Genomic DNA, 27,328 nt, shown 5'->3' with positions numbered 1-27,328 from the left:
ATTTAAGAGTAAATTCAACTGAAGTAGTTAGAGCTTTTTTTTTAGTATTAAAGAGAAATAAATCATTTACAACATTGTACACTGAACATACCACACAGACTTCAGTACTAATTCCAGTGAGTTAACATACTCTTAACCAGCTGTTGAGAAAAAGAGAAATAATAAAGCAATTGATTACAGTTACAAAATCTTGAAAATATTATCATATATGTCCATGTGGAATTCTCACATGGTACTGGAATTTTCCATAAAAGAATGTCAGGTCTTATTCTTTCTCTAATTCTGTTGAAAATGTAAGCTTTAATTTTAGCAATCTGCCAGTGGGACTACTAACTAAACCCTCCTAGGATCACATTGTAAATTGCACAGTGGCAGTTCCTGTCAAATAGTAGTGGACATTGCTCCCTGGTTGTTGTGCTACATGGTTCTGTAGGGCGCTATTTTGTCCCACTGCTAATTAACACATACATGGAGTGGCCATTAAGAGTTTTGGAGCATGGTTTCACCAGTACAGTTGTACCTTGGAAGTCAGACGGAATCCGTTCCGGAAGTCCGTTCGACTTCCAAATCATGGCTTCTGATTGGCTTCAGGAAGCTCCTGCCATGGAAGCCCTGTCGGACGTTCGGCTTCCAAAAGAACGTTCGAAAACTGGAACAGTCACTTCTGGGTTTCAATCATTCGGGAGCCAAAACAATTGAGAACTAGGCTGTTCAAAAACCAAGGTATGACTGTATACTTATGGCACACAGCTCTGTTTCTTCATAACATCTGAATTGGGAGTGGCTTTTCAATCCCTGAACCAGTACATGAGTGCAGTGGTGGACTGAATGAGGGCCAATAAACTGAGTTTGAATTCTGGAAATATGGAAGCTCTGTGGGTAGGTCACATTGCTAATTGCCTGTTCTGAAGGTGCAAGTATGTAGCATGGGGGTATTTCTCTCTATATACGAGGTACAAGTGACTTCTATGGTTAGGATTTCCTTTCGCTGGCTTCATTTGTATGCTAGATACAGCCGTATCTGAATCAGGTTAGCTTGGCTTTTGTAGTCCATGCATTGGCAACCTCAGCACTGCAATGCACTTTGTGTGGGACTGACTTTCTGCTTGGTCCAGAAGTTTCAGCTAATGCAGAATGCAGCTACTAGATGGCAGACTCCATGTGACATCTCTGCTGAAACATCTGCAATGGCTGCCCATGTGCTAAATGGGCCCGTGTCAATATTATTTTGATGAAATACAAAGCCCATGACAACTTAAGGACCACCTGGGCTCTTATATTCCAGCCTGATCACTGAGATCATTCAGAGAACAGCTGTTTGTTGTCCCCTGTCTCTCAGAAGCCAGGCATCAGAGTCATGAGTCTCATTCTATGGAGAGTGGGTGGGGCTTTTGGGACGTTATGTCTCTTGGGAACTGGACAGTTCTGGGTGGGGGCTCCGGTAGCCTCCTTGCCAAGCAGCAAAATAGACCCTAGGCTGCTCCTGCTCCTCTCCTCACAATCTGGTGTGATTCCCACCTGTCATGAGGAGGTCTCATAAAGTGTCCCTTGTCTGGTTGCAGAACAGCCACTGCCTCTTAAAGTTGTGCATGTGAGTGTCCCAATAATTCAGGGCAGGGCTGAAGAACCTCTCCCTTCCTTAATTTACTAGGAACCTTATTTCCCTCTTTCCTTCCTGCCCCTTTTTCCTAGTGTGTTGTGGTTTTTCCAGTTAGTAAGCCTGCAAGTAGGGACAGTCTTGTTTTAATGGATTGTATGTAAGTCACTCTGGGAGCCTTTTGGCGGAAGATCAGGAGTACAAATGCTCTTAATAGTAATAATGCTCTTCTGCAGAGATTTGGCAGGAATCTTTACTGGTAACTTTGGAACATCTCTTGGACACCTTTTTGTGCTGACAGGCCCATTCAGCTGTTTAATATCCACTACCCCCAAAGCATAGCGTGGATTGCCAGTGCCCAGGGTCACATGGAGGGGTAGGGTGCGTGTCTGCATCACCCAGGAGATGACAGCCACATAGATAAGAAAATGAAAGATCAATTCCTGGTTCGCATGGAGAAGCAGTTTTCAACAGAGCCCAGTGATGGAAGCACGTAGCTGTATTGAGGCAGCACCAGGTGTTGAATTTTTGTGCCCCTAACAGTTTTACACCCGGAGCAACTGCCCCTGTGGCTGCCCACGCTATGCCACTGCCTCCAAGATTTGCCAGTCATTATAATGATTATTTTTTATTGCTTTATGCTATTTTATGTTTAAATTGTATTTGTATGTACTGTTGTACACTGCCTTGATATTTTATGAGTGGGTGATGTATGTTTCTATAGATAAAATAGAAAATAATAATTAATAAATAAATACACCATTTTATTTTAATTTTTGTACATCTTAATCTTTGGGCTCATGCAGCATCTTACAGCAATTGTTGAGTGATATAATCTTTGCCATCCTGTTCTGGTGGTATAATGACAAAGAACAATTTGAGACAACATGTGTTGTGAAATAATCAAGATGTGAGATTACAGTTCTTTTTTGTTGCTTGCAGGTAGAGGAGGCCGGGCAGGTCTTTCTCTTGATGAAAAAGGATTATCGAATTTCACGCAACGTGCGCCTGGCTTGGTTTCTCAGTCGTTTGCATCAGGTGATCTGGGCAGTGCCTGAATCTGAACTGGTAAGCAAGCTGCATGTAAAGTTTACTTCTGTATGATGACGTCTTAGGCCAGTCAAAGTAGGAAAGCTTTGGACTGATGAACAACATTTAAATTTCTGTGATGTAGGTATGAGGTATCTGAGGGGTGGTCTTAGGTTACACCCCTTCTGTGATGTATGTATGCTGTTTCTGGGGGCGGTCTTGATCTACAGGATGGGAATTTCAAAAGTCTTTATAAGTCTTTGCACACCATTTTTCTGGGTCCTCCTACTTTCCTGCGTGTGAGGGGAGTACCCTGTTGCAACAGATCAATAAAGATCAAGCTTACTAGCTGCTTTGCTTCTCAATAGTCTCTGGTTGGCCTCTGTTATTTTCTCCTACCAATAGGGAACCTATGTAAGGACTCTATATGGGCTCTTGGATACCCCATAAGGGAAAAGGGCAATTTTTGTTTACAACAGCATCTAGGAAGGAAGATACATCTATAACCGAGCTTTACCCTTTCGTTGTGTCCTGCCTCCATTCCCCCCCCCCCATTTTTTTTTTAAGGTGCATTCAGATAATGAGTTGGATATTCTCAGCATCCTTCCAAATAGCTGGCAACCTGACGAGCCTGTTCAGCCCAGGCCATATCTCCTAGTGCCTTCTACACAAGTCACTTTCCTTGCGCGCCAGTACCGTTTTGTGATTGAATTGGATTTGAGCCCTTCTACGGGGATTGTGGTAAGTGTACTAGTTCCTCATCCTGTGTTCCCTGAGCATTTCTGTCATCCTTTTTCCTCATCCTTGCCCTAGAAGTGCTTCTTCATCGTCTTGTCAGCGATAGCATATCTTTGTCTTGGAGAAGAGTCTCCCAGGCTCTATTTTCCTAGGAGTTTTGTCTGCTGGGTATCCTGACTTATTCCTAGTAGAGAGAGCACTTCACACATGTCTCCAGAATATTACATATGGAATGCTCCTATTATTATTTATTGAATTTATGTACTGCCCTATACCCGGGGGTCTCAGGGTGATTCACAGAATAAAATCAAGATATAAAACCACAAAATACATAATAAAAATAAAAACAACAACCCAATAGCCCCCCCCCCCAAAACACACATTTTAAAAGGGCATAGGATGTAAATCAGATCAACCAAAGGCCTGGCTAAAAAGGAACATTTTTGCCTGGCACCTAAAGATGTATAACGAAGGCACTAGGTGAACTTCCCTGGGGAGAGCATTCCACAGATGGGGAGCCACTGTAGAGAAGGCCCGTTCTTGTGTTGCCACCCTCTCAAGGAGAAGGCACACAAAGGAAAGTCTCAGATGATGATCTCAGGGTCCCGGTAAATTCATATGGAAAGAGGTGGTCCTTGAGGTATTGCGGTCCAGAGCCGTTAAAGGCTATATGGGTCAGAACCAGCACTTTGGGCCCAGAAACTAATTGGTAGCCAGTGCAGTCAGACCAGGATCGGTGTGATATGCTCAAACCGTCTTGCTCCGGTGAGCAACCTGGCCGCTGAATTCTGCACTAGCTGAAGTTTCCGAACCGTCTTCAGAGACAGCCCTACGTAAAACGCATTGCAGTAATCTAACCTTGAGGTTACCAGAGCATAGACAACAGTAGTTAGGCTATCCCTGTCCAGATAGGGGCGTAGCTGAGCCACCATCCAAAGCCGATGGAAGGCTACTGAGGCCACCTGAGGCTCCAGTGACAGCAAAGGATCCAGGAGTACCCCAAGCTACGAACCTGCTCCTTCAGAGCAAGTGTCACCACATCAAGAGCAGGTGACCTCCCAGCCACCTGGTCTAGGGAACCACCCACTAACAGTGCCCTCAGTCTTATCTGGATTGAGCTTCAGTTTCTTGGCTCTCATCCAGTCCATTACCAAGACAAGACACTGGTTCAGCATTTCCACTGCCTCACCTGCAGGTGTAAAGGAGAAATATAGCTGAGTGTCATCAGCATACTACTGACAAGTATACTCGGAACCTCCAGATAACCCCACCTAGCAGTTTCATGTAGATGTTAAACAACATAGGGGATAGGATTGAACTCTGCAGAACCCCACGTTGAAGGTTCCATGGAGATGAAAAGCATTCCCCAAGTAATGACTATCCAAGTAGAACCACTGCAAAGCGGTGCCACCCACCCCTAGTTCAGAGAGTCGCTCCAGAAGGATACCATGGTTGATGGTATCAAAAGCTGCTGAGAGGTCGAGAACAATTAACAGGGACATGTTTCCCTTGTCTCTCTCTTGAAAGAGGTCAGTTTTTGTGCCAAAACCAAGCCTAAACCCCAATTGAAATGGATCCATAAAATCAGTTTCTTCCAAAAGTGCCTGGATCTGGTCTGTGACCACTCACTCCATAACCTTGCCCAGGAAAGGGAGATTAGCAACTGGCCGGTAGTTAGCTGGAAACTCCTGTCTCTGGCACAACTTCAGTAGAAGCTTGATACTATGTCATTTTTCTTCTTCAGGATGACTCTACAGGGGAGATAATTTTTGATGAAGTGTTCTATGCCCTGTCCCGGTGTTTAGTGGGGTTGTTAAAGCCTTTTCGGATCCCAGGCTCGGACATTATCTACCAACCTGAGATCTTCATCACCATCCAAGTATATTCTTCCATCATTGGTCTGCAGACACACCAGGTAGTTATTATGTCTTGTGTTTCACGAGGCTGTTAACATGAGAGACTGTTGATAATGAGAGGTTTCATTACATGTCTAAACAATTGAACATTTGATCCGGACTCTCCTGTGACATAAATTAACACACTAGGGTGGAAGAATATCAGGAGCTCTAAGCAAGTGTCCTCCTGTTGGCAAAGCTTTTTTAATTAAGTCATCATGTTCTTTTTTAATTAAGTCATCATGTTCTGTAAATGAGATTGGTTTGCTAAGGATTAGATTAGATCTGTGTCTTCTCATTTAATCCCACGCCCATTCCACTGCAAAATCTGTTTTCAATGTCACATTATGTCCTACGACATGGGTAAGGCTGCTCTTTCTACAAAGGTGCATTTCTGCAGCAAACAGACAAAAATCCCATTGTTGATAAACAAAGTATGAATGTTGAGCAGTGCATTCATACTGAATTACAGTGGTACTGGAGTTACAGATTGGTTAACTCTTTATCTTATACCATGCACATCTTTTTTTAAAAAATGTCAAAATTGGCAATGCTTTTATGAACCCTGTATATACTATGCGAATTGAACAGGATCGCATATTTTGTCATATTTTGCATAGCCTTTTAAATTTATTTCTTATTCATTTTCTATCCCACCTTTCCTCAAAGGTGGTGGCACACATGGTTTCCCCCTTCCCCATTTTATTCTCACAACAGCCCAATGAAGTAGGTTCGGGTAAGAGAGTGACTGGACCAAGGTCACTCAGTGAGCTTCCTCACTGAGAGGGGATTTGGTCTCCCAGGTCCTAGTCCAACACTCTTAACCACTACAACCTGTTCTGCTTCTGCCAGTCATAAGGGGCATAAGGAGTTACTCAGGAGTGTTGTCCCCTAACCACTAGAAATCCTTTGTAGCCTCTCCTTTACATACTGAGATCTCCCAGAATGGCCCGCACATTTTCAAGCTTATTTTTCACAGCTATAAGGTCGGGGGGAAACCTGCCTTTTAAAACGAATATGGAGATTTTCAAGTTGCTGAATTCTGTGCACACGATTGATTTGTGAATTTCTGTGTGCACAATCGCAAAGCTTGAATATGCTTAACTCTGATTATTGTGAGGTGCTGAGTGTAGTTGGACTTTGCCTCTCCTACTCCTGGCTGCTCTTATTAGAGCTGGGTGGCAATTGTAAGTGGTTCAGTCATTATAAACAGCATTTTTGTCCACATCCACAGCATTTAGTAAATTGTTAGTATTCATACATTCATTACTTGGAAATTATTATCAACAGTTTCTTACTCGTATATTCATGATTAATGGTGTTTGTGTGTTTGCTCTTCCTGCTTCGCCCTCTAGCTACCAGGATAGCTGTGTATGATTTAGAATATATATTTACTTTCACTTGTTTCCTTGATTTGTTTGATTTATGTATCAGGTTGTATGTATACTTATTGCTAATTTTAGGAGCCTAAGGCAGACAGTGAAAGCAAATAAAATGTTGGGGTGCTGCAATTTTTTTGGAGCCTAGGTGTCAAAAGCTGTTCTGTGAGTATATGCATAGTCCTGTGTTTGCAGAATGCCAGAATAGCAAGCCAATATTAATGACTTTTCTTTTTAGTAATAGAGCTACTTCTTCATCCCGTTCAGTGATCTTTCTTTTGCATGGTGCCTGATAGTTTATTTGGCTTCCTCATTTGTTTACATACAAAACGCATGTGCCAGTTTTTCCACTGTGGTGTCCAAAGTAGTTCACAGTATAAAATTTATATTCCACAATAATAACCAAAAGATAAGACCAATAAAAACTTAACTCCTTTCCCCCCTTCCCTTCCTGACTGCCATTAGATTGGAGGATTTCCCCCCAGTGTTTTCCTTCTGTGCCAGGAAAGAGTGAACAAGAACCGCTCACATTACAGACTTAGTGCTCCACTGTTCTTTTGACAACCCCATGAATCCATGGGAGCACCAATTCTGCAACAAACCAGCATTCTCTCTCAGAAAACAAATGGGAAACTAGCTACAACAGGTCAGCCATCCACGTTCACCTATGAAACAGAATGGGAGGAGGTTGCTATTTAAATGAAAAAGAGCATGGAGTGAACCCCTCCCTCTGCTTTACCACACCACCACGTTGTGTCATTTTTTCCTAGCCCAATTCTAGTTCCAGAAATACACTAGGTTGGGAGCAGGGTGGATAGAAAATCAATATATTATATATTATGTATATATATTATATATACAGATTTTTTAAAGTTTTAATCGGATTGATTTATTTTTTAAATCGGATTTTTAAAATAAAATGCTTTTGGAGGAAAAATCTTTCCAAATATAGTTTTCTATTTAAGTTACATTATAGTACAAAGGCTATTCATCAGGAAATAAGGATTTGTTTTAATTTTTTCATGTGTGCTAAAACTCAGTCTAAGTTTTTTTTTTTTAATTATTGTTTAACCACATCAGTTAATAAACATGGATACATATGGTATAATGTTATTTTTTAGTTAAATAAATTGTTTAAATTGTTATTAAGGAAATGGTTATTTTTCTCTTTCCAATAAAGTACAGAAGAAAAGTTGTCCAAATATAAGCAGTTAACTTATTAAACCTTGCAGTAATTTCCTAATTTTCTGTCTATGTATTACTAATAGTATAACCAAATCAGTAATTTTTGATATAACTGTAAAAGCTCTGAAAATTTATTATTCCAAAAATGAAATCTTCATCTGGTTTTAAATATTAAGATTATACAAGCAAGAATGTCTTTCTGTAAAAAAATGATTTAAATCAAGTCTTGCTGACTAGTGATTTAAATCGTGATTTAAATCAAATCCACCCTGGTTGGGAGAAAGTTGCATATAGCAGTAGAACACAGCACACTTGCTTTCATCTAAGGAATAGTTCCCACATTTTATAGGCAAATGAAACAGTTGCATGAATTAAGCTTACAATATCAGTCCTGCGACACATTATATGTGGCTGCCCTTCCTTGTCTAGTTAGGTTCAGGGAGACTGGAGAGACAACCCTAGTTTGTTGGCTGCCTTGCTCAGTGGGCGAAACACAATTGTTCCAAGTGTCTCTAAGAAACTCTGTATGGGTTGACTGCGCAGAGTCCTGAGAATGCGTCTTAAGGTTCTTGAAATCCAAAGATTCTCACCCACAACAAGGAATCAGGTTGAAATAGCAAAGCTTTTGTTAATTACAGGGGGGTAGAAAAGGTACTCAATTTTGAATTTATTAATGCAGTGCAGCTTATAAAGATTAAATCTCGGGTGTATTTGATCTAATACCCCATATGCATTTGTAACCTTAAAGACAAAAAATAAGTTATTTCAAAGGAAAAGTTAATATTATATTAACAAAATATTTTTAAAAATGATGGGGTGAAAGCACACCCATTTGATATGGAAATCCAGAAGACAGAACAGAGATTCAGTTACATATACAGTGCTCAGATGATAATTCCTGCAGCTCTGTGCGTGTGTTTGTAAGCCTGGACCAGAAGCTCGGTTCCAGAATCTATGCCTTTTAGGTTGATACTCAGCTGTTTTGGTGGGATCGCAAGCCCTGCTCCTAGAAGCACAAGAAAACAATGGAATCCTTTACCTAAGCTGTTTCATCAAGTGCTGCAATGAGATGCAGAGCATCCCGTAGTTAGGAAAAATGGGTATTACTGTAAGGGGCCAACATTTGCCCTTGTTCTAGGATTTTGGGTCTTGTAGGTTTGTATAGAAGAGGGGGAGGGATTTTGTGATGTTGGGGAATCAAGAAGAGCAAGGAGGGGTTTCTCTCAACCTTCTAAAAAAAAGGGCAAGGTTCAAGAAGTTAAAAGGTAAAAACATCCCAGAATGTCCATGTGATATATTTGATGTTTATGCCTGGTTTATCAGGAAACTTGAAGTAACCTCTGTACGTATAGCCAGTTCTTACCAGTTTCTGCCTTGTTGCAACCAAGTCAGGCAGTTTGATTTTTAAACTCGTGTCACGAAACAAGAGTAAGGGTCAAAGTGGGAGTGATCCTAGCATGCTGCACTGGTCTTGCCAACTTCTCAGATTGTCTGTGAATCAAAGAATAGGCTACCCAGACTACTGTGATAGTTCTCTGCCCATGATTCTCCACTTCTCTTGTCTATAGAAGAGAATGAGGCGGCAGGCAATAGGAGAGGTGAGACTCTGATAGCTGGCTTGGATTCCTGGGTTATATTATTTCTGGCACATCTTCTAACTTAGTCATGCAGTACTTTAGGGGTAGAATAATAGTGTTCTTTTAAAAGATTCCTTGAGGTTGTTAACATACCTAGTGCTTAATTCAGCTGGCACAGAATGTAGGTTCCTGGCATGGTGCAAAGTAGCAAAAGTGAGAAACTGCAAAAATGTGGAAGTCTTCAATGAGCAAAGGAAAGTCTTCGGTTTCATTTCCCATATCTGTCACCTGGTAACTCTGCTGAATGTTGAAACACCAAAATGAACCTTGGGAAAATTAGGTTGTAAAATGTACATGCTATTTTCAAATTCTGAAACATGATGAACCCAATTTCTAAGGCAGGCAGCCAGCCAGAGGAGAGAAGTTGCAACACAGTGGCTTGTTTGAAGACTGGGATATTTGAATGAAAATTGGTGTTCATTTTCAGGACATAGCCATGTATTTCAAGTTCAGACATCAGATTGACTCCCATGGCTATTTTAAGGAGAGGGAAGAGAGGCGCAAAATATACATCTTCATTGTTCTACCTTTCTCCTGTGTTCAGGCATGAGTGCCCTTGCTTGTGTATCTAAAGCAGCAGCAGCAGCATCCACACACAAGCAGATTTGAGGAAAACTCAATACTTGCAGAAGAACCAATAAAAAATAAAAAAATCTTTCAGAAAACCCCCCAACAAGGCAGACCTCTCAAGCAGCCTGAGGACTCAACATGCTTAGTTGCCAGGGAATGTGGATTGACTGGGTTGGGGATGTGGAAGAAGGAAAATAGGTAGCAGGGGGAATCAAAAAGAGTATCCTGGAATACAGCGTGACTGGCTTGCTGGAACACTGAACAAGAACATTCCACACTGCGACGTTTCATGGCAGGTCCCACCTGCAGTGTTATATTTAAAGGAACAATTCTTGAAAACTGATTTGCTAGCATAATATACAATGTCGTAGATAGTTTCTCTTGATGAATTTTGAGCTGGAAATTATCTCCAGGAGATATAATTTACTGATTTGTCCTGGGAAACCTAGTTGAAATTTGCCTATATGCCACAGCAGCTTTTGTAGGAAGCTTTTATCTCCATAAAATTTTGCGCATTTCTGGCTCCAAACATCATTTGTAGAATTTGTAGCATTTCACCTTTTTAAAAAAGAACAACAACAAAACCAACAACTGCTTGCTGGTGAATTGTTGCAATCCACTGTTCAGATTTTCTGAGGTTTTGATGGTGTATCACTTGCCTCAGTATGCAGCAGAGTACTTTAATTGGAACAAATAAGGATTTCCATTGTCTCTGGCCCAGGTACTATTCCAAGGTTGTCTGCTGGATGAGACCAAAACAGAGACCTTCCTGCAGCAGGTTTATACACGGCTGTGCACCTTTGAGAACAAAGTGGCTGAGATGCTCCAGCAGCAGTATGAGCCCAAAACTCAGGTGAGAAGACTACTTTCTGCTGCTTTGAATGAGTGGGAGTTTTTGTATTATTTGCTCATCCAGTCTATGAAGCCACCCATCCCAAGAGTAGCCAGCATCGTACACTCTGTAAGGATGCCACTGGCTGTGCTGGCTGGGACTTGCATAAATGATGAAAGACCTGAACCAGCTATTTCCATAGAGAGAGTGGGTTCTTTCTTCTTCTTTTCTTTTTTAAGGAAAATGCCCTTTGTGTAGGATTCTTGTGCAGCCTTGCAGATAGGTGTTACCATACTTTTCCATGTATAAGACGCCCCCTATTTTGGGGGCTGCAACCAATCACCAGGCCCCACAATGCGCTGCCCGTGTATAAGACGAGCCCTGTTTTTAAACATTATTTTTGAGTAAAAACCCCTAGTCTTATACACGGAAAACTATGGTACTTATTTGTTTCTTGTATTTACTAGCAGCTTTTCTGAGAATGTTAAATGCATATGTATTTGTCATTTATGACTAAGTGAGTAGCTGAAAAAGAAGGGTTATGAACTATACTTGCTTGCTAGTATACATGATGTAAATCTCACCCTAGCCATGAACTAACTAGGTGCCTTTTATACAGGCTGCCATCTTTCAGCCTATGTTATTGCAGTAATAGAAGCCTACCTTACAGGATCATAGAATCATAGAATCATAGAGTTGGAAGAGACCACAAGGGCCATCGAGTCCAACCCCCTGCCAAGCAGGAAACACCATCAGAGCACTCCTGACATATGGTTGTCAAGCCTCTGCTTAAAGACCTCCAAAGAAGGAGACTCCACCACACTCCTTGGCAGCAAATTCCACTGTCAAACAGCTCTTACTATCAGGAAGTTCTTCCTAATGTTTAGGTGGAATCTTCTTTCTTGTAGTTTGGATCCATTGCTCCGTGTCTGCTTCTCTGGAGCAGCAGAAAACAACCTTTCTCCCTCCTCTATGTGACATCCTTTTATATATTTGAACATGGCTATCATATCACCCCTTAACCTCCTCTTCTCCAGGCTAAACATGCCCAGCTCCCTTAGCCGTTCCTCATAAGGCATCGTTTCCAGGCCTTTGACCATTTTGGTTGCCCTCCTCTGGACACGTTCCAGTTTGTCAGTGTCCTTCTTGAACTGTGGTGCCCAGAACTGGACACAGTACTCCAGGTGAGGTCTGACCAGAGCAGAATACAGTGGCACTATTACTTCCCTTGATCTAGATGCTATACTCCTATTGATGCAGCCCAGAATTGCATTGGCTTTTTTAGCTGCCGCGTCACACTGTTGGCTCATGTCAAGTTTGTGGTCAACCAAGACTCCTAGATCCTTTTCACATGTACTGCTCTCAAGCCAGGTGTCACCCATCTTGTATTTGTGCCTCTCATTTTTTTTGCCCAAGTGCAATACTTTACATTTCTCCCTGTTAAAATTCATCTTGTTTGTTTTGGCCCAGTTCTCTAATCTGTCAAGGTCGTTTTGAAGTGTGATCCTGTCCTCTGGGGTGTTAGCCACCCCTCCCAGGATGGTGCTAAGGAAACTGAAGATGGCATTGTAAACTGCCCTGTAATCTTCAGAGGAAGGCCTGTAGAGAAATTTAATAAGCAGCAACCACAACCACAACAACAACCACAACCACAACATGTGGAAAAGGGTTTAAACACGTTTAAAAGTACTTTGTAAATGCTATGTAACAGTAACTCTCTTCCAGTTTACAACTGTTTCCCTGCTTGGTCACATGTAGGTGATTATTGCATCCCCATAACCAACCAAATGACTGCCCTGCCCTGTATAAGCATAAAGTTTGGAGATACCTGGGAAAGTGGTGGTGTCTCCCTCACTTTTCCTTGCAGCTTAGGCACTATATTTCACATAATTGAATGTCATTGCAGCAAAAATTGCTTCCTGTTAGGAGCAAGACACATGCTCATCAGAGATGTTCCATAGAAATGCTGACTAGATTACTGTGAGATCAAATTGTTGGCTGGAGAATAGGAAAGTTCTTCAAGTTCCTGTTGAGAATTAGAATGAGCCTGTTAGGAGAAGAGTTTTGTTTGGCAGGTACAGCACTGCACCTGAAACAAATGATTTAGCTGCATGTGTGTGAAGAGGAATTAAAAAGGAAGAAGGGATTTTTAATAAGATCCTGAGAGCAACCACAATTTTTTTTTTATTAAAGGTACCTTGAATCCTCTCCATGAGCACATGACTTAACTGTCCTTTCATTTTTCTGTGCTGCAGACAGATTCAACACCTCTATCCACCCTCATTTTTGGAGCTGGCTTACAAGTTGTTGTATAGAGAGGTAGCTTCCCCTGTGGCTTCTGGAGCAATTGCTTTGAAAGCAGAGTTAGCTCTTTCTAAGCACAGGATCAACATGACTGAAACTTAGTAGGATGGGATGTGGGGTTGTTGGCCTCAGGCAGAGGCTGTTCCTGAAACTGTTGAAGCATGTGCTGACACCAGCAACCGGCAAAAGTAGATGACTCTATGATTTCCCAAATGAAAAAGCTTGCGTGTCTGTCTGAGGGCTGTCATGTGTGCTGGGATGGGTTTTCAGGTTTTTGCTGATGCTATTTCCCTGCAGAAATCTTGCAATAAAAAACCTGAAAGTAACTGGATACTAACAATACAGGTTGGGGCTGTCAGAGGTTGCTCAAAAGAATCCCACTGTGAAGGAAGACTTGATTGATTTGATTAAAAACTTGCTTCTCCCTACAACTACCTCGGGCACACTTTGGTACAGACCAAACTCCCCTCTGTTTTGGGGACTGTGGATTAGAACACCAGGGAATGTCACTTCATACGATGCTAAGCAAAGGTGGTCCTGAAAATTCTTTCCCATTCACTTTATAAACCTGACTTTGGAGTCTGCCAGATGCGCAAGAGGCACTTGTTGAGCCTGGGTGTGTGGGGAGCAGGGGAAAATGGGCTTTACTTGGAGGAGAGGCCTTTGGGCACTTGCAGGTGAGCGAAGGGAAGGCTCACAGTTTTAGCTCATAAGAACGTGTCTTGTTGCAGGTGGACCTGTCCTCCCTTAACCAGGAACGTCTTTGTGACCCCCAGGAGCCTTCCGGGAGGAAACTGGGCGTCTCTATGGTCACTGCTGATGTCGGACTTGTCACTATGATTCGGCAGGGGATTCTGGCACTTCAGCTGCTGCCATCCAACTCCAGTGCAGGTTAGTTTAAAGGTCTTCCTGAAGGTGGGATTGCTAGGGAAAGCATGCGGGGGGGGGGAGTTGCAGAAGTTTCAAAGCCATCCGTTACATGTGAATGACCCAAGGGAGCTGAGAGGAGCCTTAGCCTGGCTCTGCCCAAGTGTATACAAGACTGAAAAGGTGATCCACTTTTTGAGGGTTAACAAATCATGAGGTTTTGAGTCTTGGCCTTTCTTTCTCTGAAAGTCAAGGTTGTTTCCACTACAGTGGACTTTACTGCTTGATCGTCTTGCCTCGGGCTGCTCCCTAGGTGCTATCTAAACAACGTAGCAAAACTTTTCTTACAGCTTTCAGTCTATCTGGGGAAAGGTAGAACTTTTCCTTTCTTTTTTCAGAATTGTCACATATGCATTTTGTGGTTCTTTCTTGGAATGATTTTATACACACACACAGAGAGAGGGGGAGGGAGAATACATTCTCTTGTGAATCTGAGGAAGCTACTGCATGCCTCCTCTAGAATTAAAGTAGCCATTCTCTAACCCCTATCCATCAATTGTATGTCTCCCTTGGGATTTAACTCTTAGATTCCTTTTATAATGCCTGCCCTCTCCCATCTACTGCTAATATTTGTTTGTTTGCAGGGATTATCGTGATCACAGATGGTGTCACCAGTGTCCCAGATGTAGCAGTCTGTGAGACTCTGCTCAACCAACTGCGCAGTGGGACTGTGGCTTGTTCCTTTGTTCAGGTACTGTGGAAGTGTGCTGGTGACAGGCACATTAGTTCTTTACTGTGCATGCACTGTGATCAGAGCTAACCCAGCCAGCCTTCAGGGGAAAACAAGGCTGTTGCCTGTGGTGCCCAGCATTCCAGAAATCTCCACCTTTGCTACAAAACTCTTGGCAACAGTTTCCTCTTGCATTTCTGGATTTACCTGCTTTCCCAATGCCTGCTAGGAGGTGAACGGGGACTTCTAGTAATGCTGCCTAGGAATCTGGCGGAAACACTTATTCCAGATGGATTTTTGTGGCACACAATTGTGTGATAGCTGAGGCTGAAATTCTATAATCCTTACCTAGGATTAAGTCCTAGTTGCAGCCCTGCACTGGCCTGCAAGTAGATCCCATTTGAAATACTGTATATCGGGCTTGCTTTTGAGCAGGCATGTATAGGATTGCACACCTAGCTACTGAAAAGAAAAGCCTAAGTAAGAAAACAGTTTTTTTGTCAACTCTTGATTTTTTAATATGCTGTTAATTTTACCCAATATATGGTAGAACATGGGGAGACCAGTGCTCCCCCCCCTCCCAGAAAAATAGGTGCCGGTAATCACTGTGAAATTGTTACAGTAAGTGCCACACTTTTTAGCAAGGAAAAAAGAGAGGCGCTGGGCCTGCGTACCCTTGAGTACCCCCTGGGGGGGGGAGCACTGAGCAGAGGGATTTCTGTTTGCTTACAGCAGGGGGGAAAAATTAAGAATGGATGGGGAAGTGGCCTGACAGCTATGTAGATGTTGCTTACCTAGTGCAGGGCTGCATCAAGGTTTAGACCTGCACAGACACCCCAGATAACTTTGCAGGTGTGTCCATGAAGCTTCAACCTCACTGCTGCCATGTCCCAGTAAATGGCAGTAACACTAGTCTTGGAAGGCCAGTGGCACAGCACAGCTCCTCCACACCATCTAGTCTTGGCACCAGTTGTTCAGCCTATGTACTGTTGAAAAATGAGTGAGTTCACCTATACGCCCTTCTCCTGTATCCTTGAGAACATTGTCTTGAACAATCAGTGAAGTTTAGAAATTTGAATTTGTGCATTGCCTATTACCGAGGTAATGCCGCCTTCGGTTTTAAATACCAAAGCTTTTTTTTTTTTAAATCAAACCCAACTACTCAGATGTGACAGGTGTCAGCAACTATCCTCCTTAAAGCAGTTCATATTTTAAGCAGCCCACTAAATAAATTCCTAACCGTTTAAAACAGCAGCCTGCACCCTGTTCCAGGTGAATTAGTGAACTGCTAAAAGGTAAAGGTAAAGGACCCCTGACAGTTAAGTCTAGTCGCAGACGACTCCGGGGTTACGGTGCTCATCTTGCTTTACTGGCCAAAGGAGCCGGCTTTTCCGGGTCAAGTGGCCAGCATGACTAAGCCGCTTCTGGTGTAACAGAACACCGAAATCAGAGCAGCGCACAGAAACACCGTTTACCTTCCCGCCGGAGTGGTACCTATTTATCTACTTTAACTTTTTTGGCATGCTTTTGAACAGCTAGGCTGGCAGGAGCTGGGATCGAGCAATGGGAGCTCACCCCGTCATGGGGATTCGAACCACCGACCTTCTGATCGGCAAGCCCAGGACCACAGTGCCACCCGCTGTGCTAGACATTTAAAATTTTATTCTTATGCCCAACTCCCTGGATCATTGCTCCAAGGTATCCACTAAGCAGGGGCCTATAGTACCTTACTTTTCAGGCCTTCGTCTAAAAGCAAGAAGAAATACATACAGAAGGAGCTAGGAGTTGCAATGCCCATTGTCACATATAAAGCCAATCCTCTTCCTGTAATTTGGGAGACAGGATGATTGCGTATATGTAGACTAATGTGAAATGGGCTTGATGAGAAAATTGCTTTGTGTGTTGCAAACAGGAAGGTGCTGTCGTCTTCACTTCTGGAGCACAAAGTGACATAATTGCATGGGTTGAAGCTGTAGAATTTTATTTTTATTTTTTGCATTGTGCACCCAGCAGTTTGACATACACTTCGGCAGGATGGGTTGAAATTGAGTTCATTACAATATAGGTGGCAGGAGCTGTTTCAAGGGGAAAGCGTCATGTGATTTTCTTTCCCCAGGTGGGTGGAGTCTACTCTTACGATTGCAGTTTTGGTCACGTTCCCAATGTGGAGCTCATGAAGTTCATTGCCATGGCAACGTTTGGTACATACCTCTCCACGTGTCCTGAGGTGGAGCCTTCTAGTTTGGACCTGAATGTCTACCACAAAGCTTTTCTGCTGTACTCCTTTCTGCGCAGCGGGGAATCACTGAACCCTGAGTACTACTGTGGTGAGCTTATTCTGCATGGAATTCAGAAATACTCCCCATCTTACCCACCCTGTCTTCACTAGTGCAAAAGGCCCAAGAACCTTGAACATGTTTGAGATGTGTGAATGCATAGTAGACCACCTTTGCAAGATAGTGGGTGTGATGGATGTTGCATGAGATTGAAGGATGAATAAGCAGGACTGTGGAAGCTCTCAGCTATTCTTTGCCTCATTTTTTAAAAACAGTTGGCCTAGAACCAAACAAAATCAAACAAAACAGCACGGTTTTGTTTCATAGACCTTTTTGCAGTTTCATACATTTATATACCACTTAATATTTAATATATTATTTTGTGTGTGTGTATATAAACCATAGCCGTATCATATCTGAAATGCAACAGCACCATATACAGTGGTACCTCAGGTTAAGTACTTAATTCGTTCCAGAAGTCCGTACTTAACCTGAAATTGTTCTTAACCTGAAGCACCACTTTAGCTAATGGGGCCTCCCGCTGCTGCTGCGCCGCCGGAGCACGATTTCTGTTCTCATCCTGAAACAAAGTACTTAACCTGAAGCACTATTTCTGGGTTAGCGGAGTCTGTAACCTGAAGCGTATGTAACCTGAGGTACCACTGTAATATAGTGAAATCTTAGTAAAGCAGAAATGTAGCAGCACACTTTTAAAAACATCTTGAGGGTTGAGGAAAGCTTGTCAGAACAGATGTATCTTCATTTGAAGCTCATCAAATGTGGTGCCTGCCATACTGGGAGGGAAATCCAGAGGGTCAGTGCTGTCACAGGGAACACCCGCTTCTGATAAATTATTAGATGACAATCTGTTGGTGACCAAGTTGTTGGCAGGCCCTCCACTAAATATTCTAAGGTTCAGCTGATGCTGAAGAGGTCTGCATTACAGCAGTAGTTCAGGGCTTCTCCGTTCTGCTCCTTTTAAAGAAGAAAAGTGTGGTCAATTCTAAGCATGTTATTTTAAGCATCCTACCAAGTACAGTTTGTCTCCGTCCTAGACTTCTAGCCTTAGCATTTCAGTTGTGTGGTTGACTCTTCGTAGTAGCTGCTGGAGGCCCTTGCAAAGTGCCTTGGGACCTTCTTTTAAGGGTGGAAATAGCTGGCATAATTGTCTACTGTCGTTGCAGTGTCCCAGCACAGGCTGTTCAATGAACACCTTGTTTCCGCAAGCAGCAACCCTGCCTTGGCTATGAGGCGGAAGAAGCATACGGAGAAGGAAGTACATGCTGATCTTATCAGTATCATCTCTGTCCGGCTGCGAGAGGGTTATAGTATCCGCGAGGTCAACGTCACAAAAGGTGACTCCCAGTAATCTTACTCTGCTTTGTGAAGTGTGGCCATTGTTCATCTGATGCCAACTCGGACATTACCCAGAGCAGGTTCTGGGGGCCAAACGGAGTCCTCCAATCCCCTCAGTTTGTCCCTCAGGACTTTCCTCTGGCCACATCCCTCGATAGCCTTGCATTGCACACCTGAGTGTTTTTCGAGTTTTGCCTGGCTGGAATGTGTCCTTGGACTCTGATTGTGCCTCCTGCTAACTGGGATGAAGGATAGGGCAGGGGTGTACGAATGTGTGTAGGAACTATCCTCCTGTACAAAGGTAAAAATCGCATTTGCTGCTTTTGCTTCTGTCCCCCACCCACCACTAGTGTGTGATCCCTGGAAAGCTGCTCCGAAGGTAATGTGAGCCTTGGACTGAAATGTTCCCCATCCCTAATCCAGAATATAGCTCAAGCCCACCATGTACCATCCGGGGTCTTCTTACTGCCCCCTAAGAGCTAGTGTGGTGGGACGGATGTAGTATTGGGTCTGAATGTGGTGACCTCAGGTTCACATTCTAGCTCATCGGTGAAGCTTGCCAGAATATCTTGGCTCTGTTTGTCTATCCATGTATCCAAGAACTTCATATAAATCAGCATAAATATTGGGCACTCATGGACTATGGGCCAGTTTAACACACCATCAGTGCACAAAAGCTTATAAGCATGATGGAACAGTATATATCTTCTCCCCATCCCTCCCACATTGTACTCAGCTTAAAGCTGCTCTGGGAACCTGTGTCCCTACAGATGATAGTAGGCGCCAGATCCCATCAGCCCCAGTGGTCAAGGGTGATAGGAGTTGTAATAGAACAACATCTGGGTGGCTGCAGATTCGCTATCCCTTTCTTAATCCCATTTTCTAGTTTTTTTTAGGCAGGGTTTCTGTTAAGAAAAAGATCTTGTCTCCATAGAAGCTAAAAATATCTTTTTTAAAAGAAAAGAAAAAGGGGGCAAGGAGCTGAGTTTTTCACCATCAAATCTTGTGCCATGCCATATTCTGACTAATATATTATGTATGTGGACACAATGGAGCTTTTTGGGCTGTTAGTGTGTGAATAAAAAATAGAAAGCTAGAAAAGAGACCAGAAACCTGATGCAATGGAGGCCACGCAGTGTATAGAAACTTCTTTTTCCAGAGTCCCAGCACATTTTGAGCTGTGAGGCCAAGTATTCTTCAAGGGAATACTTGCTTCCAAAAATGAATAAGAAATTCAAGCATGCACAGCAGATAAGTGGATGTTTCTGTGTTAGATTCAGAAACATGCAATTTGTCTCAAATGCACTGGGATTGTTAGTCTGTTGAAATAATAAATATTATACTCTCCCTTTGTGGTCCGTGGCCCATGGGGTCTAAAGACGAGATAGTTGCCAAGTAAAATTATTGACCATGTTATCTTTCACGGAAAAGCACTTTAATTGTGTGTTCCTGATCTTAGTCGGCTCTGTTAAAGGTCCTGAATCTGTGCCTCTTTGAGAAATGATGCATGTACATCCAGATCAAGGCGTAGTGCAGTGGGGGTGGGGGCAAGATGGGACGCTGACTATAACCCGTTTCTCTCAATCTTCCTGCATGCTTATAGGTGGCACTCATCTAGAAGTGAAGTTAGTCCTGTTGTGGAAGCACAATATGAGAATTGAATACTTGGCAGTGGCCCCATGGCCCTTGGACCCTTCTAAACGTAGTACATGGGTGGAAGTGACTATGGAGGGCAGCTATGACATTTTGCACGACATCAGCTGCACCATGCGGAAACCTATCACCAGCCTGTACCGCACAACTGTGATACGCCGCTTCTGGAACACTTTGCAAAGGTAAGTCTGCTAGCGCCTGCCCCATTACTGGGGTGGTGGCCCCCTCCATATTTCCTTCCCAAAGGCATCACAAGCAGTATGTATCTTCTTCTTCTTTGAAGCTGTGTATTCACTCTTAAGGAGCAGTGCTTCTACTGCTGCTCTTAAACTTATTGTTTTCCATCTCTGGTGCTGGACAGTGGCTGGGCACAGAAGACAATTTCATTACATGAGCAAAAGAGTTATCGCTGCTTGTAAGGAAAGTATGAATAGGAGATGGTAATTGTCTCTGGTAGATCAGCATTGACAATGCACTGGTGTAATGTAAATGTCACTGGTGAGGGTGATGTTGTCTTTTCAGCATCAACCAAACAGATCAGATGCTGGTTCACCTACAGTCGTTTGACAGTGTGCCAGAACACTTCACAATCCCTGAAAGCACTAGAAATGGAGTGCCTCTCTTCTACATTCCTCCAGGATCCACAACACCGGTATGTTGTTTGCTGTCTCTGATCCTTGACTGAGATAATAGAGGCACAGCTCTTACATCTAATTTAGCTGCCTGCCTGCCGAGCTCTTAGAGTTGGCTGCCTTATGCTGATTTGCATGTCGAGGGGGAGAGGGAGGTATGGGTATTTTGTTCATCCTACTTTCAGGGGTGGATGATATTCTGCAGCTTTGTATTTCAATTATGTTGTATCTCTTTGGTAGGGTACTGCATGAACCCGTTCAGTTCTACTGTGTCTAAAGTCATACCGTTTCTTAGGTATTCACTTCTGAGTTATCCCAAGTCAACCTGTATAGATGTGTATTCTTTAAGACCATCAATTAAAGATGATATGTGTGTGTGTGTGTGTGTGTGTGTGTGTGTGTAGGTTCTTGACTATATAGAGTCATTGCTTCTTATGCAACAGCTGGTTGCAAGCAGTAGACCAGGGCTCACCAACATCTGGCCTGGGGGCCGGATAAGGCCTGAAACCCTCGTTTATCCAGCCCGCGGCGATCCCCCTCCTGCTCTTACTGGCGCAGTGCGGGGACCCACTTCCGGGTCGGAGGAGCACCGAAAACAGCTTGTGCGCATGCGCAGGAGCCTCCTATGCGTGCGCAAACGCTATTTCCGGTGTTCCTCTGATCCGGAAGTGCACCGGAAATAGCGTGTCTGACACATACGGGCGCATGCTCCCCTGCCCTTTGGCCCGCTGTGCGATTGTCGCTGGAGACACCAGCCCGAGGCAAGAAAAGCTTGCCGACCTCTGCAGCAGACTTTATTAAAATGACAGTTGCAGGCGTAGGTTAATCCATCAAAACCTTGCAGAAGGAGTATCTAATCTGAATTCAAATACCAAACAAATATTATGGAAACCATTGGTTGACTAGGTAAATAATGCAGTTCTTGTTTGCCTGTCCCTTGCCGTGCTGCTTGATGTGCTGTTCTGTGTAGTCTTTGTATTTGGCTATTGCAATAGGGAAAATTCCAAAAGATAAACCCTATTCCTCACAATCCTTTTAACCTTATTATTTGCAATAACGTTGCAGCTAATTTCTGTTTGTTGTTTTTAAATGCTCATTTTCTTAATTTTTTATACAGTAAGCCCAGATCAATTGTATACAAATAAAAGGTAAAAAATTGTAAATACAACAAAACCAGAGCTTCAACCTAGCATGCATGATCACTTCTAACTGCAAAATAAATGTGTAATATAGAGGAATGCAGATTTGTGTAAGAACTCTCAGTGCAACACATTTGTCAAACCTCCAAACAACAGTTGTCTGAGTAATAGGTCTAACCAAAAAGTTTTGTGAGGATCGGGGGTCTTGCACGTACTCCTTGACCCACCAGATAATGCAAAAACAGACTTCCCCTCAGCACTTTAACGTCATACCGAGATATGGACCTCGGAGAAGTTGATTTCAGTTGTAACTAAGATGTCCCAGCATGGTGCAAAGCTACTTCCCATTTAATGTTTGATCTTTGGTGAAAAGAACAGCTGCTCTATCCAGACCTTTATCGTCCCATCCTTTGAATTGGTTTATCTTTATCTGAAAAACAGGTGAAACAAGAAGGGGTAACAAAGGTAAATGGGTGGAGCGGGGGTCAAAAACAAAGCCCATTTCTGTCACATTTTCAGGTTCACTCAATGGATAAGCTATTGCTTTCATCTTTGCCAAGGACAGTTTTTGGGAAGGGTATCGCTCTGCCCTTGGGGCAATCTGGATGAATTTCAGTCAGAACCAATGCTACATCCAGATTGTCATTTACTAAATAAGATAATTGTCGGAGTGAGGCATTCACAAAGTAAAGGAAGGATTGAATTCTCATTAATAAGAATACACACAGAGGCTTGAACCAGCAAGACTCTGGGAAGGGTGCGTATAATAGTCTCTGTCTCTCTCTCCCTCCAGCCCCTGGCCCAGGTCGTTTTATTCACAAAAGAGCTTTTTACAGAGTGTTCGTAAGAACCAATCAGATTTCTTCTGAGCATTTCCATAAACCCCATGTGGGAACAAAGTTAAACTACCCAAACTAATTAAGCACACATATTTCTGGGGTAAACAAAGAACAGAACTACAAAGGAGAGCATTTGGCAACCCCAGAGGTGATAAACAAGCAATATGCATGATAAGAAGGATGGCCAGGAGGACAGCGATCATTATCACCTTTATGTGAGATCTGTTTCCTGGCCCTAAGATTAACATCCTAGGATTAACGTATCAGAAAAGCTACATCAAAGAAGCTGCCCACTGTCTTTGATGACCCAGGAGCCTGCCTGGTGAAGCAACTGGGCTGTGTACGTGACTTGTGAAGAAAGAGAAATGGAACAGGGATGCAGAGGTGTGGATTGATCAAGAATCATATCAAAATAGTTTAAACCCAGTCAACACAATGCTTTCATTGCTGACACAGATGGCTTACTCTATATTTGTTATAATTCCTCATGGTAATCCCACCTGACCCCACACTCTGGATATTTGCACTCCTACATCGGAGCTGGCATGATTCATAATAAAACTGAAGGTTTGGGATCCCCCTTCCACCCCATTCCTTGTTTGATATGTAATGATTTTGCTCACTAGGGGCCTCTGCCTTCCCTTAATAAAGCCATTAAGCAACTTTTGCCATTGTCTAATCACTCCATCATCCAACCAGATGGGGGAAGCATGTGGAATAAGAACAAGAATCAAGGTAACAAAGATGCTTTTACCACTGAGATTCTCTCTAACTAGGTGAGATTGAGAGCTCCATCTGTGTAAGTCGGTTTTGACATCTTTCACTAGTAATAATTTTTCCTTTTGAGTTGCTGAAGCAGTTAGATGATCACTGTCCCCAGATACTTTAGGCACCTGAGCTGCAAAGTAAAACTGCAAGTGCTTTCTAGTTGATCAGCTAGCGGTATGCCTATACATAACATAACATAACATACTTACCACAGTTCACTTCAAGACCAGTTGCAGAGTGAAAGGGGTCCAAGACTGTTTGGATCTCAGGTCAGACTTTGATGGGATCTTTCAGAAAAAGGAGGCTATTGTCAGCAAACAGGCTGAGTACATGCTCTCTGCCATTTACACCTAGGCCTTCCACCTTGTTATTGTTGCATGTTAAAATTAGTCAGAGTTTCCATAACCATAAACAGCAAGGGCGAAAGGGGGCATTCCTGTTGAGTGGCTCTGCAGAGGTAGAAGAAAGGAGAATCCAGGCTGCTTCCCCTCATTGCCACTTGTGATTCAAAAACAGAGTTCCAAAGTTAACAGTCAGCTGAAAGGGCTACTATATCCTGTCCATTTCCTTGAACACAACTTAGGAGACTAACACCACCTATGTCTCTTGGTATTGACTAATCTCTGTCAAATTAAGAACCCCATAGATCAGGTCAGACATCTGCCTCTGAGGCACAAGCCCCTTTTGATCTGCCCCAATGTAATGGCCAAAAACAAGTTCAGTCAGAATGCCAAGACTACAGACGAGTAAAGGCGTCCTGATTAAGCAGTGCAAGCTAATCTTTATTTGATTTTCTTGAGGCCTCAAGGCAGCTGTCTTGAGTTTCTGAGCTGTTGTTCATCTTTCATATTAATGCTAGCCATCTGTCTCCACATGCCCTCTCTTCCAGCTTCCCCTATAGGTTTTACCTCACAGCCCATTCTTAGCACTTATTGTTCTGTTTATATGTAGCATTTTCATTAAGTACACTCGTTGATTTTCTGCACCATGCATTGACAATCTAGCTTGTTGCAGTTCATTTTGACCATTGCATATATAATGTCAGGCCCTCATGGGGTCTGTCTTAGGTGAACACTCAGAGCTGCTCTTTTCATTGCTGGTTAAAAACAAATGGGGTGCTACATATTCTCTCAGTAGGAAATTTTGGGTGGTATTCTACTAACTATTTCCATCAGCACAAGGATTACAGTTAACTGAATGTGGCTTCCCCCTCTCCTCTCTGCACATATGCCCTGTGCCCTCCTCAAATCTGCTCCAGAGAGTTGGAGGAACCCTTAGGGCAGATTTGTGGGGAGGAGAGGGAGGTAGTTTCATTATGGCACCCAGGCACAGTGATGGCAGCAATTTGTGAGTTTGTCCTTGGAGTCTGTAACTTCTGATGAAGATGATTTTGAACTGTTTCAGGGGAATGGCATAATTTGACCAACCTTGTGCTTAACCACCTAGCATGACGGCTTTGGGGGGGGGCAGAATGTGCTGCACTCCACCGTAGAACCAAAGGCAAAGGCACCAACAGAGTACTATTTCCCTCCCTTTTAGGTACTGTCGTTGCAGCACAGCAGCTCGGACTCCTGCCACTCGCAGTTTGCAGCCTATTGGAAGCCCATTCTGTCTATGGATGCCAACTTCTGGCAGAGGTGGCTGCACATGCACCGCATCGTAATCCTCTTGGAGCATGACATGTATGTGCACGCTTTGTTGCTGTGTGTCTCTTGGTTGGGGGGAGCATGCATAGAGATAGCTGAAGTACCCCAGCCACAGTGCAAATCTTGCTAAGTGGCTTAGCCTGTGGTTTTGCTTGTTCTTACCGATAGCATCGAAATGGCTGAGGGAGAGCTCTCATATGTGTGTTTTGCCCAAGAGTAGAAGGATGAGGAACCAGCAGTCTATCCTGGACCATGAGTAGTAACCCTTTGATGTACTTCCCAGGCCAGTCCCAAAGCATTTGCACACCCCAGGCAACAACGGCCGCTACAGCACTATTCAGTGCCGCATCTCGCACTCGGCGCTGACTTCCTTGCTGCGTGACTGGAGTAGCTTTGTGCTTGTGGAAGGCTACTCCTACGTCAAGCTCATGCGCAGGTAAGGCACTTAGTAAAGGGGTGGGGCAGCTGGGGATGAGACATTGTATAAGGTCCGCACCTTAGATTGGGGGTTAAGGTAGAAAAAGTTGTCAGCGCTTGTGTTGATGCTCGTTCCACCTGCTGTTTGTCGTTCTCCATTCTGCAGTTCTGAGGATCAGCCTCCTTTTTCATTCTATGTGGTGCGGATCATTTCCAAAGCTCCCTGCATGGTCCTTCGTCTGGGGTTCCCCATTGGGACGCTTGCTAAGATCAGGAACAAAGTGAGTACTGGATTTCCTCAGGTCATAGTAAGCATTTAGCAAAACTGCATTTACACAGCAAGAATCGGTTCAGTGGGTATTTTGGGGGGAAGTAAAGCCTTCAGCACTAGCAAGCAGCAATATGTTCTCCTGTACATTCAACAGCATCTGAAGTCCTCCTTGGGCTTCATAGACTAGAAGCCTTGTTTCTAGGCCTAAATAATATTGGTGGGCAAAGCTAGCAGGAGGACCCATCCCTCCCACTCTCCTCCAGTAATGCAGCAAACTTGTCTAAAATTGCCTAGGCATATGGTATTTCTGGAACTGATCCAGGTCTTGATGGACATCTAAGAGGCAGGCTGTAGTCTCTTTCTGGGCTGCTTTAAGTAAGGAGGCTTCTATGGGGAATTCCCTCGTGGGGCTGATGTCTTAGTTTTTGGGACATCAGGTAACATTGCTGACAAAGACAGACCAGTACACTTGGGGGATTTTGGAGCCAGAGTTGCAGCTTCTACAGAGAGAACAGCAGGGCCCAAGGAGCTATGAGGGATTCAGGTTCCACAACAGCAGCTGTTCGTATGTAAGGGGCAGGCAAACGTTCTGCTCCAGTGTTTGTGCCCATCTACTTCTCTCCCAACAGATAGTAGAAGAATTAAGAGATCGTATCCTTCAGCTGCGCTTCCCCCACAGAGTCCAGAGCAAAGAGGCAACGCCAAAAGTGAAGCGGAAAGCCCTGGGCAGCAGCTCCCCATCGAAATCTCCTCCTGTGCCTGGGGCCCAGCCAACCCTCTCGGACAGGCCTTGCCTTATTGTGCTGCACAAGCCTCTGGAGAAGCTCCTGATTAGGTAACAGGGACAGGACATGCAGAACATTCGGTACCTTAGAGCTTCAGTAGGCCTGGAACAGGCAGATCTTGGCATATGATTTGGCCACTGTGGAGGTTGTAAGTATCAGAAGTTGGACTGGATCCCAAAAGCCTTCAGGGGTAGCTAACCTGGTGTTTGGGGCTACAGCTCCCATCACCCCTTCCTTCAGTCAGTATGCCCAATGGTCAGGAGTGATTGGAGTTGTAGTCCAAAACCTCTGGAGGACACCGTGTTAACTACTTGTTGGTCTAGGTCAGCAAGCTATTTCCCACAGGGACCCGCCTAGTGCCTACAGGGAAAAGCACAAGCAGGGTATGAGGACATCAGTGCTCTCTCGCTGTTGTGGCCCAGCAGCTGCTATGCAGAGGCATGCTGCCTCTGATCCCATGGTTTAATGCTAAATAGCTGTTATCCTCCATTAATTTACCTAATTGTCTTTTGAAGCCAACCAATTTTGTGGCCAGTCCCACATTATGTGGCAGCAGATTATGTAACTTAATTGTCAGTTGTTTGTAAAGGTACTGAATCTCTCGCCCTTCAGGCTTGGTGGAGAGCCCTGGATTCTTTAACATTATGAGAGAGGGCGACTAACCGGCTTGGGCTGTGGGAATTTGACACCCTTCCTGCTTAGGGGCTGCAAAGGTTGCAGGCAGGTGTGGTAAACAAAGCAGAGTATGCTTTGTAATTCTGGGAATCTTTTCACTTTAAAAAG

At 43.6% G+C, this 27,328-nt stretch overlaps 1 protein-coding gene across 6 annotated transcripts in view; it reads left to right on the top strand.

Moving 5' to 3' along the window:
- The window catches only part of SZT2 (SZT2 subunit of KICSTOR complex), a 79,371-nt gene that overhangs the window by 1,439 nt on the left and 50,604 nt on the right, over positions 1–27,328 (top strand). For 5 of the 6 annotated variants that reach the window (XM_083619784.1, XM_083619780.1, XM_083619783.1 and 2 more), the window contains exons 2-15: positions 2,540–2,665; positions 3,194–3,367; positions 5,109–5,279; positions 10,752–10,883; positions 13,898–14,057; positions 14,678–14,784; positions 16,880–17,090; positions 18,224–18,394; positions 19,999–20,230; positions 20,571–20,700; positions 24,966–25,108; positions 25,356–25,508; positions 25,656–25,770; positions 26,390–26,595. In XM_083619784.1, coding sequence (XP_083475910.1) covers positions 2,540–2,665; positions 3,194–3,367; positions 5,109–5,279; positions 10,752–10,883; positions 13,898–14,057; positions 14,678–14,784; positions 16,880–17,090; positions 18,224–18,394; positions 19,999–20,230; positions 20,571–20,700; positions 24,966–25,108; positions 25,356–25,508; positions 25,656–25,770; positions 26,390–26,595 — 2,231 coding nt within the window. The remainder of the gene's footprint in view (positions 1–2,539; positions 2,666–3,193; positions 3,368–5,108; positions 5,280–10,751; positions 10,884–13,897; positions 14,058–14,677; positions 14,785–16,879; positions 17,091–18,223; positions 18,395–19,998; positions 20,231–20,570; positions 20,701–24,965; positions 25,109–25,355; positions 25,509–25,655; positions 25,771–26,389; positions 26,596–27,328) is intronic. The other variant, XM_083619782.1, reaches the window with a different exon arrangement.

The sequence above is a fragment of the Podarcis filfolensis genome (genome assembly GCF_964270895.1).
Source record: "Podarcis filfolensis genome assembly, chromosome: 6".
NCBI classification, from domain to species: Eukaryota; Metazoa; Chordata; class Lepidosauria; order Squamata; family Lacertidae; genus Podarcis; species Podarcis filfolensis.
This window is presented reverse-complemented; position numbering and strand designations above follow the sequence as displayed.